General features: G+C 36.0%; 1 protein-coding gene across 1 annotated transcript in view; it reads left to right on the plus strand.

Annotated features, from left to right (window-relative positions):
• Positions 1-13,300, plus strand: part of LOC141830452 (vacuolar protein sorting-associated protein 41 homolog) — a 39,455-nt gene that overhangs the window by 9,922 nt on the left and 16,233 nt on the right. The window contains exons 5-12 of the mRNA XM_074717891.1: positions 9,521-9,653; positions 9,737-9,827; positions 10,684-10,786; positions 11,954-12,057; positions 12,130-12,223; positions 12,606-12,761; positions 12,834-12,896; positions 13,035-13,100. Of these exons, the coding sequence (XP_074573992.1) occupies positions 9,521-9,653; positions 9,737-9,827; positions 10,684-10,786; positions 11,954-12,057; positions 12,130-12,223; positions 12,606-12,761; positions 12,834-12,896; positions 13,035-13,100 (810 nt within the window). The remainder of the gene's footprint in view (positions 1-9,520; positions 9,654-9,736; positions 9,828-10,683; positions 10,787-11,953; positions 12,058-12,129; positions 12,224-12,605; positions 12,762-12,833; positions 12,897-13,034; positions 13,101-13,300) is intronic.

The following is a 13,300-nucleotide window of genomic DNA, read 5'->3' on the forward strand; positions in this document are numbered from 1 at the left end:
TATCCTAGCAATGGTTAAATGAATTTTGGAAAAACATGCATCATGTCTGACATCACAATTATCAGTAGCCTCTTTCTACCTCTTGCACATCCACTGAAGGAACATGTTCTCACCTACTGATTCACTCACTTTACATCTTTGTCATAGTGCAGCTCATTCTTACTGCTCATCAATCTTCAAATTCATATACTTGGTTGTCATATTCATCATCCCTCATAAATTAGTATAAACATATTATTTGAGACTTGAGACTCAATTGGATTTGATTTAACATTGAATGAGAGAAACAACACTATTTTCAAACTGACAGACCTCCTGTGTTTGATTGGATGATCAATGTTTTTTATTCTGGGACATATGATAGCTGATCGTGTTTTATTTTTAAATATCAGCATACCATAATCTTTTGGTATATGTTATTTACAAACATATTGTATTAACTGACAAGTTGTTGCTGTGTGACATGGAGGTCATGGGTTTGAGTTGCGAAAATAACCTTTTACAAAGTAAGGTAAAGCTGCATAAAATAAACCTTTCCCCAGCCCCCGGGCAAACCAATCTCTTGAGAAAGTTGAACTGAAGCTGAATAAAAATGTATTAAAAATGTATTTCAGTTATCCAAGTTATATAAAAAGAATCAATGGAGTAGTTGAAAAAATTACGATGGTTGAACACTAAATTCCTTTTAGTTGCGTAGGATGGATATTGATGAAAATATAAAATAAAACCGAGCAGTCAAAATAATGGAGTTTTTGGAAGCTTGCCTATTAATCACTATGGTCCATTATGTTGAAAGGAAAATTTCATAATAATATGGTCAAATGTCTGAAATCTCATTCTGAGCTTGAGTTTGATCTTGCTAACAAAATAAACCAGAAATTCTTGTTCCATTACAAGATACAAAGCCCTATTTATATAGGGGTTTTATGGACCTATTCTACGAGACTTATTATAATAAATATAATTTTATAGCCAATACTCCCCCTCAAGTTGGAGCATAGATATTAATCATGCCCAACTTGTTACAAAGATAATCAACTCGGATCCCATTTAAAGCTTTTGTAAAGATGCCCCCTAATTGTTCTCCAGTTTTTACATATCCTGTAGTGATCAAGCCTTGTTGAATTTTCTCACGAACAAAATGACATTCAATTTCAATGTGCTTAGTCCGCTCATGGAACATGAGATTTGATGCAATATGAATAGCAGCTTGATTATCACACTATAGTTTTGCTGGTATTGAAATTTTGAGTCCTACTTTAGTCAACAGTTGATATATCCACATTATTTCACACACAGACTATGCCATAGTCCTGTATTTCCATGATATTAAATTTCTTCTAACAAAGATACAATAACCTAAAGTAGACCTCCTATCCATTTTAGAACCTGCCCAATCTGCATCTGAAAAACATTCAATATGAGTGTGCCCATGATTTTTATATACAATACCTCGTCCGGGTGCGCCCTTTAAGTAACATAAAATTTGCTCTAATGCTGCCCAATGATGAACTGTTGGAGATGACATATACTGACTAACAACACTAACCGGATATGCAATATCTGGACGAGTCAAGGTAAGATAGTTCAACTTCCCAACCAACCTTCGATATCTCTCTGGATGTTCAAATAATTCTCTATCTACTGTAAGATCCACGTTTTGAGTTATTGGAGTACTATAAGGTTTTGCTCCTAACTTTCCCGTCTCAGTTAATAAGTCAAGAACATATTTCCTCTGAGATAGAAATATACCATTTTTACTCCTCATAATTTCAACACCTAAGAAATACTTTAGCACCCCTAAATCTTTTGTATGAAACTGAGTGAAAATGAAAGATTTGAGAGATGAAATTCCCGTAGTATCATTACCAGTAATCACAATATCATCCACATATACAACTAATAGAATAACACCAGTTCCTGACTGCTTGTAGAACACAGAATGATCAGACTTGCTTTTCTTCATACCAAACTTTTCAATAACCTGAATAAATTTTTCAAACCAAGCACGAGGACTTTGTTTCAACCCATATAAAATTTTTCGAAGATGACAAACTCGCCCCATCTCCCCCTGAGCAACGAAATCAGGAGGTTGCTCCATATACACCTCCTCTTGAAGATCACTATGAAGAAAAACATTCTTGATATCAAGTTGATGTAAAGGCCAATGATGAGTAGCAGTAAGAGAAATAAATAATCGAATAGATGTCAACTTTGCAACAGGAGAAAAAGTATCAGAATAATCCACACCATATGTTTGAGCATAACCGTTAGCAACAAGACGAACTTTTATTCTAGCAACTGATGCATCTGGATTGACTTTAACATTAAATATCCATTTGCATCCAATAGCTTATTTTCCTGGAGGTAGATCAACCAAGTCCCAAGTATCATTATCATCCAAGGCTTTCATTTCCTCTATCATTGTATTTCGCCAACCGTGATGAGATAAGGCCTCACGGACAGTTTTAGGAACATAAATAGAGTCAAGTGAAGCAATAAAAGAACAGGAAGAGGATGACAAGCCATTATTAGAAACAAACGAAGAAATATGATAAGTACACTGACATTTACCTTTTCGTAATGCAATAGGAAGATCATCATTCGGAATTGGATCTGATGACGAAGTAGTAGGTGCAGGACATGAATCAGGAGGTCGACGCCTGGAGTATATTTCAATACTAGGAGGTTTGACAAGAGCCGGTTCTAAGACAGGTGTAGAGGATGTAACAGAATATACCAATAAATCATCATCTTCCTTTTGAGAAGTCGGGATATGTGAGGATGAGAAATAAGGTGTGTCTTCCATGAAAGCAACATCGATTGAAACAAGATATTTATTAATACTAGGATAATAGCACCTATAACCCTTTTGAAGACGAGAATAACCAAGGAAAGTACATTTCAAAGATTTGGGATCTAATTTAGTGACTTGTGGACGGACATCTCGAACAAAACAAGTGCCATCAAATATCCTAGGGTTAACAGGAAATAATGACTTGTTAGAAAACAAAATTTTGTAAGGAGTCTCACCATGAAGAACAGAGGATGACATACGGTTAATAAGAAAACATGCAGTAAAAACCGTATCTGCCCAAAAAGACTTGGGAACATTCATTTGAAATAAAAGAGCTCGTGCTGTTTCAAGAAGATGTCTATTCTTACGTTCAGCCACACTATTCTGGGATGAAGTATCAACACAAGAGGTTTCATGAAGTATACCATTCTGACTCATATAAGATTGAAATAGACTGGACGTATATTCTTTGGCATTGTCATTTCGTAAAGTACGGATGGACATATTGAACTGAGTTTTGATTTCCGCACAAAAAGCATAAAATAGAGAAAATAACTCAGAACGATTTTTCATTAAGTATAACCAAGTTACACGAGAATAATCATCCACAAAAGTGACAAAATACCTAAAACCAGGTTTAGACAAAATAGGACAAGGACCCCAAATATCAGAATGAACTAACTCAAAAGGACTAATAGCACGTTTATTTATCCTTGGACTTGAACTAAGACGGTGATGCTTTGCAAACTGACATGACTCACAATTTAATGAAGATATGCTACTATATTGTGGACAGAGTTTCTTGAGCAATGGAAGAGATGGATGTCCTAACCTACAATGAGCCTCAAAAGGAGAATTTTCACCTGAACAAACGAGAGATCTTGGGGTAGGTGAATCAAGAATGTAGAGACCTCCATTTTCATGTCCTTTACCAATAGTCTTCTTCGTCAAAAGATCCTGAACTAAACAATGATCAGGAAAGAATGAGATGCAACAGTTAAGATTGCGAGTTAATTGACTAACAGAGAGCAAATTAAAGGATAAATTAGGTAAATGTAAGACAGAGGATAAGGAAAGCAAAGGAGTGGGATTGACAGTGCCAGACCCACGAACGCAAGATGAAGACCCATCAGCTAAGGTAACAATAGGAGTGTTGGATTTGTGCGTGAAAGTAGAAAAGAGACTAGAATTACTTGTCATATGATCCGTGGCACCAGAATCAATGACCCACTTAGAGGATGAGGAAACAAAACATGTATTGTGGTTACCTGAATCAGCAATAGCAGTGATAGAGGAAGATGAAGACTTAAGTGAATCCTGATATTGAGAGAACTTGACAAATTCTTCTGCAGAGACAAGCACCGATTTATCAGAGGTATCATTAGTGGATGCAATATGAGCCCGATGTTTTTGTTGATTTTTGTACTGAAGCTTTCTGCACTTAAATTTTGTATGACCCGGCTTGCGACAATAGTTACATATAATACCACTAGAATTTGATGTCAGAGTTTCAGAAAGTCTCCTCCTTTGTTTCTATCCATCACGATAGAAGGTTTATTTTGATGTCACAAGAGAAATCAAATAACTCTGATCTTTACTGAAGGAAATCCAAAGATATGCAGCTCCCAAAGATCGAACAAACTTACTGTTGTGAATTGTTGTTGAAAAAAAATATTCCAAATTTGAAGACAAATTCCAAAAAGACCTACTGCTGGAACGGCGACAAGCCATAGATCACCGCCTTCATCCACACCGGCTTCTTCCCCATCATTCCTCTCTGCGATCCGAATCCCTCGATGCGCAGCCAGATGATCACAGCCAACACCCTCCGTTTCTGCCCTCCGTTTCGACGGTAGCGCTCTGGAATGTGTAGCAACAACTTGATAAGGAAGCAATGACCACCTTGTGGTGGCACACAATGCGGGAGGAGAAGAAAAGTTAGATCCGAAGGCGTCGGCTTAGGCCACTAGAAGCTTGCAAGCAAAAGTAGGGAAGCGAGCTCCAGAGGGCGGCTAGGGAAGGCGTCGTAGTAGTAGTAACAGCAGCCTCCTCCACGCGGCTGGTGGCTAGGGCTTCGAGAACGGAGCTGATGGCGGAAGGATTAGGAAAAGTATTCTTAACTGAAATCCCTGTCCGGCGCATGGGTGGCAACGGCGACGGGCACTTCCGTCGGACGGGGAGGAACACGGCTTCTCCTTCTCCTTATGCTTGCGGCGATTGCGATCGGATGGCGTCGCGCAATCAGGAAATCGCGATGCTCGGTGGACGGCGGCGGAGTGTCGCGAATCAGAGGAGAAGAGGAAGAGAGGAACGCAGCTTCTTCTCCTTGCGGCGATTGCGATCGGCGAATAGTCGGGAAGAGGACGTCGCACAATAGGGAAATCGCGATTCGGAAATCGCGATCGCAAGAGGAAGTCGGCGCCAAAACTAATTAGGTTTAGGGCTCTGATACCATGTTATCAAAATAAATCAGAAAATCTTATTCCATTATGAAGATACAAACCCCTATTTATATAGGGGTTTTATGGACCTATTCTACGAGACTTATTCTAATAAATATAATTTTTATAGATCTCAATCCCAACTAACATGCCATGCTAGAGGCAGTTGAGGAGGATAGGAAGAATCAAGAAAGAGAAGAACATTTAGAAGCCTTGGGGAAGAGAAGAATCTAAGGACATACCAATACGCTGTCGCCACTTTCGTGAAAGAATGAGGAAGCTTCTCACGTGCCAGCTTGGCTACCTCAGGATGTACCAACACACTGTTGCCACCTTTTAGGAAGGTGAAGTTTTCTGTTGTGTTGTTAAAGCCTCTGCTGTGCCTCAAGGGAACCTCCTCACTCTCTATGTTAGTGTCTTCATAGAAGGGCAGGAGGCTTCACACAATTGTCGTGGAAGCCTCAAATGCTTCTAGTGAAGAGTTCAATTGTGTTGCCTTCGTTGCGGAAGAGGTCTGACCAATTTTGTTTGTGATGTTTCGCAAGTTGATTAATGGATTGAACACAAATTTTCACGCATGCAAATAATGGAACGATATTATAATCCATGACCATGGTACATTTTGTCATGCTTTATGAATTGGTGTTAAACTATTAAGAAGCAACACATATAAAATGTTTATGTAACAAAAATGAGAATGCTAAAATGGATGAATGGAGTTGCCAAAAAAGAAAATAATAGATAGAACAATTAGGTGCTACTCTAATTGATGCTAAAATGAAAAATAAATAAATTTGTGTGGTATGAACCATGACTTGAAATCTTGTATTGTGCCAGGTGACATTATCTAAATGTATCATTTCAATAAATTGTCAAAACTTGATATTACTTGGCATGACATAGTTAATCAATCCTATGTCGTTGTGCCGATAGTGTATGCAATGTGTCATGGTACATTTTGTCATGCTTTATGAATTGGTGTCAAACTATTAAGAAGCAGCACGTATAAAATGTTAATGTAACAAAAATGAGAATGCTAAAATGGATGAATGGAGTTGCCAAAAAAGAAAATAATAGATAGAACAATTAGGTGCCTACTATAATTGATGCTAAAATGAAAAATAATTTGTGTGCTATGAACCATGACTTGAAATCTCGTATTATGCCGGGTGACATTATCTAAATGCATCATTTCCATAAATTGTTGAAACTCGATAAATTAGGTGCTACTCTGATTGATGCTAAAATGAAAAATAAATAAATTTGTGTGGTAAACCATGACTTGAAATCTCGTACAATGCCGGATAACATTATCTAAATACATCATTTCAATAAATTGTCGAAACTCAATATTACTCGGCATGACATAGTTAATCAATCCTATGTTGTTGTGCCAATCATGTTGATAGTGTGCGCATTCAACATCTCTTGACATGCTACAAAATGCCACTAGATGAATTGAAATAATGGTTGTTATTTCTTTTGTAGCTTTACAAATTCTAAATGAAACACAAAATATGAAGTTAGATATATAATTGTGTTATCTTCTTTTATATCTCCTTTGTCTCCCCCTTTCAATTATCTACTAGCACCATATGTCGAAACATTGACACCAAACTGAAATAGTATTGTTCCAATCTAAGTTCGAAACTTCGGCACGGCTCTTGATTTTGAACCTTGGTATGAACATATTAAAAGGTGACTTAAAGAAAATATAGCTTTGTGTGGATCTCAAAAGAAAATATTAGTTAACGTAGAAAATTAATTTAATTAATTTGAACATTACTAGTATTATAATTGGTCAACAGGAATTCTGGACTATCTAGATTCTTGTACGTCTCCTTTTAATTATATATGTAATGAGTTGTTGGGCATATGCATATGGATGTTTGACATTGGTCAATTTGCTGCCAACCTACCACTAGTGGCGGATTCAATGATAAACCGGTCAAGAAGAAGAAGAGGAAGTGGAGGATGAGAAAGTTGCAAGGGCACTAGTTGCTATTGTCCCTACCTTGGTAGTTAGGTTCACTTTTGTATGAAAATTTCTGTTTACATATTTTCTCCATCAAAACTTGCATCTATTTGAGCCTGCAACTAGTTCCAAGGAGGAAGTTACTGAATTACTGTTTTTTTTCCAAATAATTCAGTGACAAACATGTATAATTTACACAGAAATCTTTGTGGTTAAAGTTTCATAGTTTTGAGAATCCTGTCCTTGTTTGATTTCTTTTGCTTTGTTTTTGTAATTGTACTGATATATTTTTAGCTATCATTTAGATTGAAATGATGTTTTCAATTTTTAAGGAAATTTTTTGTTTATATTTTTTCTCCATCAGAAGGGGAGTTTTGGCGCAACGGTAATGTTGTTGCTGTGTGACCTGGAGTCACGGGTTCAAGTCTCGAAAATAGTCTCTTGCAAAACATAAGGCTGCGTATAATAGACCCTTTCCCGAGACTCCGCATTGGCAGGAACTTCGTGCACCGGACTACCCTTTTTATATTTTTTTTCTCCATCAAAATCTTGCAACTACTTGATGCTGTAACTCATTGCAAGGAAGAAATTACTGAGTTTCTGTGTTTTTTCCCATATAATTCAGTGACAAACATATAATTTACATAGAAATCTTTGTGGTTAAGTTTCTTAGTTTGAGAATCTTGTCCTTGTTTTGGCTTCTTTTCCTTGGTTCTTATGATTGTAATAATGTGGTTTTATGTAGTTTGTTTAGATTGAAATGATGTTTTCAATTTTGAAAGTCTTTTCTGGATTTTACCTATAATGTATCAATGAGTGAGATTTTTTTCAAAAATCAAAATTCAAATTGTCTTATCAACGAGTGATATTTGAACTCTTTACCATTCTTTTTCTTCTTTGATGCAATTGGAAAATGAAATATTTAAGGAAATATCACAACTTTGATATTGTCCTTTGAAATGGTGAACAACTTTTACTTGTACAAAATGTTTTGTTAAATGATCTTACATGGATGTAATCTGCATATGGTCCCAATTTATGCTCGGCAAATTTCCCACGCTCATCCTAAAGTTGGAGAATTTTCAAATTGGTGCTTGTGGTTTTATTTCTTATCAAATCATGCACCTTTTCTATTTTACATACGACATGTACCTTTGGTTTCACAATTTAATTTTTTTTCTCTTAGATTTTTTAAAGGTAATAACGTTATGTTATCATTTTGGACAAACAATGGTACCTAGATCTATCTGAAATTTTCTTTTGGTCAATGGGTTGTTTTGAGTCATCATCATGAGTCTTACCTCAGCCCATTTGATCTTTAGTGGTCCATCAAGGTGATTTGACCCAAACCACCTTAATCTGTAGACAAATCTGTCTCTTACGAATCAATTATTCCTTATTTATCTAAAATGACAAATAAATTTTGAAAGAAATAATTGATTTTTGTGACAAGAGTACTTTGGGTATGTAAAAAGTGGAGATGCATGATTTGGGAAGAAACTAAACTAGGTTTTCCCATTGTGAATTCCAGAACTTTAGGGGTGCCCATTACAAAATTTTCCTTTACTTATTTAATTATAATGTTTAAGACCACTCAAAAGAGTACTTTGGGTATGTAAAAAGTGGAGATGCATGATTTGGGAAGAAACTAAACTAGGTTTTCCCATTGTGAATTCCAGAACTTTAGGGGTGCCCATTACAAAATTTGCCTTTACTTATTTAATTATACTGTTTAAGACCACTCAAATTATGTTATCCCTATTTGTCTATTGAAATTCATAAGGTAGAAACCATATTTCACACTGAATCTATATAAAGATAATCCAAATTTGAAATTCCAATATTTGTTAATCAAACATGTTTAAGAACTTGGGTAACTGTGTACTTATGTTTTCATTTTTACAGTTGTCGAACCTTAGATTATGCTATATAAAAAATTGTAGTTATCTTGGAGAAAGAACATAATGTTCAAGAATCACATCATTCATGATGGTGAATTGCCAGAGGGGATCTAGATTCTATGTCTATAGAGATGTATAACATTCTACAAGCTAAGTGCATCATGCAAGATGTTAATGTCCAAATTGAAGACCTGAGTTCAAGTGTATCTTATGAAATATACAATTAGAAATATCATGATGTTGTTTTCTGGTTCATTTCATTTTGCCCTTTGAGAAAATTTCCTTTATTTCATATTCTTTATCTGCAGTGTTTAATGTATCTGGTAGACTGAAAAGGATGGTTATTATGCTCAAAACTAGGTTTAATCACCCTTGCACACCTATTCTTACCAAAACTTTTCTACAGGGAACTGCACAGAGACCGGAGGTACGAATTGTCTCATGGAAAAATGATGAGCTAACAACAGATGCTTTGCCTGTCCATGGTTATGAGCATTATAAAGCAAAGGATTATGCCCTTGCACATGCTCCTTTCTCAGGTTTGCAGTTTCTCATGTGGTGGTGTTACAACTATCTGTATGTCCAGCACTTACCTTATCCTTTGCTGCCCTTTCAAATATAGGAAGTAGCTATGCTGGTGGTCAGTGGGCTGCTGGTGATGAACCTTTATACTACATAGTATCTCCCAAGGATGTTGTAATTGCAAGGCCTAGGTTTGTGGTCTTTTTTTGTTCTCTGGAATATTGATTTTGCACTGTTCATGCGCTAATGGCAAGGATCTTCATGCAATAGAACCTTGTGAGACTTGATCTTTGGTTATTTGCTATGATAGCTTAAATCCGAATATTTGACATTTGGGCTTGCTTCTTTTCTCTTCAAGTGTTAAATTTTAGGCCCAATTGCTAGAATTGGTGGCTTTGAATTTTCTGCTTCTATTTTGTAACCTTTTGCAAGCTCGATGCATTGGTTGAGCCTGTTGCTATGTCTGGTAAGCCAGCTAAGAAGTACTAGCAGGCGAGCCACTCAAATTGTAGAAAGCTTATCCTTGTAGCAGATGCAACTAATGAAATTGGCTGAATTTGTTGCATTCTTCCCCACTTGAATCCTTAACATCCTTGTCCAGTCAAACCATGCCATGCTGATTGTCCCGGCAGGTGATCTGAAATTCCAACTTGTACCCATTTCTTATTTCTGTTTTAGATGCATAATATGTTGTCACCTTTACTATACCTATTTGTTGCTTCGACATTAATCATCATTACCTTGCCTGCTGAAAAATTGATACATTAACTTTGTGGGCTTAACTCTGATGACACAAAGAAGCCAACTGTAGTAACGCTGTCAACCCTTATGAATCTATGAAGCTAGCCTCCCAGTTGTGATGTGGCAACAAATTAAGGTGGGAGAGTTTTCAATAATGGTTTAAAGTTTGGTGTTATGCTTTGCGGTTGGAGTCAGGTGTTTGCAAACCCTGTTATTATCAGTAGAATCATTGTCACAGTGATCAATTCTATATTCTTCATGTGTAAACAGCAAGTAATCATTAGTTTATACTTGTATGCATGCTAGAGATGCTGAAGATCATATTTCGTGGCTTCTGCAACATGGTTGGCATGAGAAAGCATTAGCTGCAGTTGAAGCAGGTCAAGGACCAACTGAGCTTCTTGATGAGGTATCCTATGTTATCTGGTTTCTTCTTTAATTGAACACTTCAAAATTGGTTCCTAGGTGGCTGATTCAAGCAACTTGATTTGATTGTCTCCTTCGTGGATATTTTTTCAAACATTTTGTGTTCCTTTCAGATTCATTGGTGCTTCTTTGATGCATATCATGCATGGAGATAGTACATTTGAAAAAAAAACTCATCAGATTTTACTGATTGTATAAATGTAGATCCCTTGAAATTTCTGAACCATATGGTAATTGGTGCTTGAGATAATCATGAACTACTTTAGTGTTGGACAAGAGCTGTCATTCAAACAAGCAAGAAAAGAATGTAACAGTTTGGTTGTAAGTAAAAATATCTATTATGCTCACACATCCATGACTTAACAGTAACAGTAAACACACATTATTGCAAAGGCCAAATAGATCATATAATACTGGTGAAGTACATTGGTCATTACAGTTTATCTGTTGAGAACAAAATAAAAAATTAACTTAAACAGCAGCTAGGCCTCTTTATATTTTTCAACAAGATGGCATTTATTGTTGTTTAGTAAAATAATGATAAGGTCAAGTTTGGTAGCCCCAATTCCTAGTTATCATATGGCTTCTGTGCTGGTTGAGTTTGTATAGTCTTGAGATTATTTATGTGCTTGGGTGATTTTCTTAGAATGGCGATCATCTAGCATGTATGAAATCTTTCCATGCTGGCAAGAAAACAATTTAACATCTGAAGTAGAAATTGAGAGGGTCATTTCAGTTTCATTAAAAATTTCATGTTGATGTGGAATCAGTTGTCAATTTACTGGTAAATTCATAATCTTTCATACATTGTCCTTTTATCTAGACTTCAAAGTTTTCTATTAATAGAATTACTATTCTGACAATAATATGTAGGAATGGAAGAAAGAAAAGTTAAAAGGTTATGTGCATTGTGCAATTGGAATGTTAAAATCTCCCTGCAGTTCTCTCCGGCTATTCCATGACAAGACTTTCGTCTCTGACTGGAACATATCTATTATATACCCTCATAGGCCATGTTTGCTATCCTAGCTTTTAGGATCTCTTGCTTGTTCTTGTTAAATTTCTTTGTTCTACAAATATTTTTGCAGCCTTGCATGTTGAGACAATTTGAATCTTATTAAGTGATTTATGGCTATAACTTGCAAGCCAGGTGGGCTCAAGATACCTTGACCATTTGATTGTTGAAAGGAAGTATGCAGAGGCTGCATCTCTATGCCCTAAGATACTTCGAGGTTCTGCTTCAGCCTGGGAAAGGTTTAACTTCCATTTGTGTGTTAGCATTATTAATATTTTCTAATGTAGTGACTCAGTTATTTTCCCTAACAGATGGGTTTTCCACTTTGCTCATCTTCGCCAACTCCCTGTCCTAGTTCCTTACATACCAATTGAAAATCCACAACTGAATGATACTGCTTATGAGGTACCTCTGTCTAATGTATCTCCAGAAAAGGTCTTTTCAGCATGTATTGCATGGTCATTATTTTTGTTAAAAATAGAACTGAAATGTACCATGGAGCTCTTGATTTTATGTTGAACCATTAGTTTCTTTTACTATGGGACTTTTGCTCACTTTTTTCTCTTAAGAACTGTTGCTGAAGATACTAATATATTGGCTGAACCATTTACCCGTGCCGGCCTGCACTAGGGGCATGCAACTGGACAGGGTGAATTCTGGTCGCAAATACATTTAAAAACTCTTGTGCTACAGAATGCCATTATTTGCCATTTTCAAATTCATTCTAGACATTATGCTGTAATCTGTTAAATAATGACTTTTAAAAATAAATTTCTGGCCCATGCAGGTTGCACTTGTTTCATTAGTTACAAATCCATCTTTCCACAAACTTCTATTGACAACTGTCAAATCATGGCCAAATACACTGTATTCCTCAACACATGTTATATCTGCAATTGAACCACAGATTAATACATCATCTGTGACCGACTTTCTAAAGGAGGTAAACTCACAACTCACTGTATTCTTCTTTTTATTATTGCATTTCAAATTCACATTCTATTCCCTTTGGTAGGCATTAGCTGAATTGTATATCATCAACACTCAATCTGAAAAAGCTCTTGCATTATATGCGGATGTAAGTAGACCTTCTACAGAATATGAGCTTTTGTAACTAATCATGCATGTAATGTGCTGCAACTGACCAATTGCTCATGTTGATCACCAAGTTTAATTCAGGTTCTTGCTAATCTCTTTTCTCTGTTTATTATTACAGCTAATGAAGCCTGAGATTTTTGAGTTTATTGAAAAGCATAATCTATATGACTATATACATGATAAGGTATGTTAACTTACTCCTCAAGTAAGAGAAACTATTTTCCTATACAGCAATTATGTTCTCTCACATATATGTTCAAAGAACAGTTCATATGGTAAGTTATTATGTTACTTATGTTTATGACTATATTCTCTATTAGACCACAGTTTGGATATCTGCAAAGAGACTTGTACAATGTCTATTTATCAATAGTTTCCTCCAAG

Source organism: Curcuma longa, chromosome 1 (assembly GCF_044706935.1).
Source record: "Curcuma longa cultivar G26 ecotype Majalengka, Jawa Barat chromosome 1, ITB_CL_G26_1.1, whole genome shotgun sequence".
NCBI lineage: Eukaryota > Viridiplantae > Streptophyta > Magnoliopsida > Zingiberales > Zingiberaceae > Curcuma > Curcuma longa.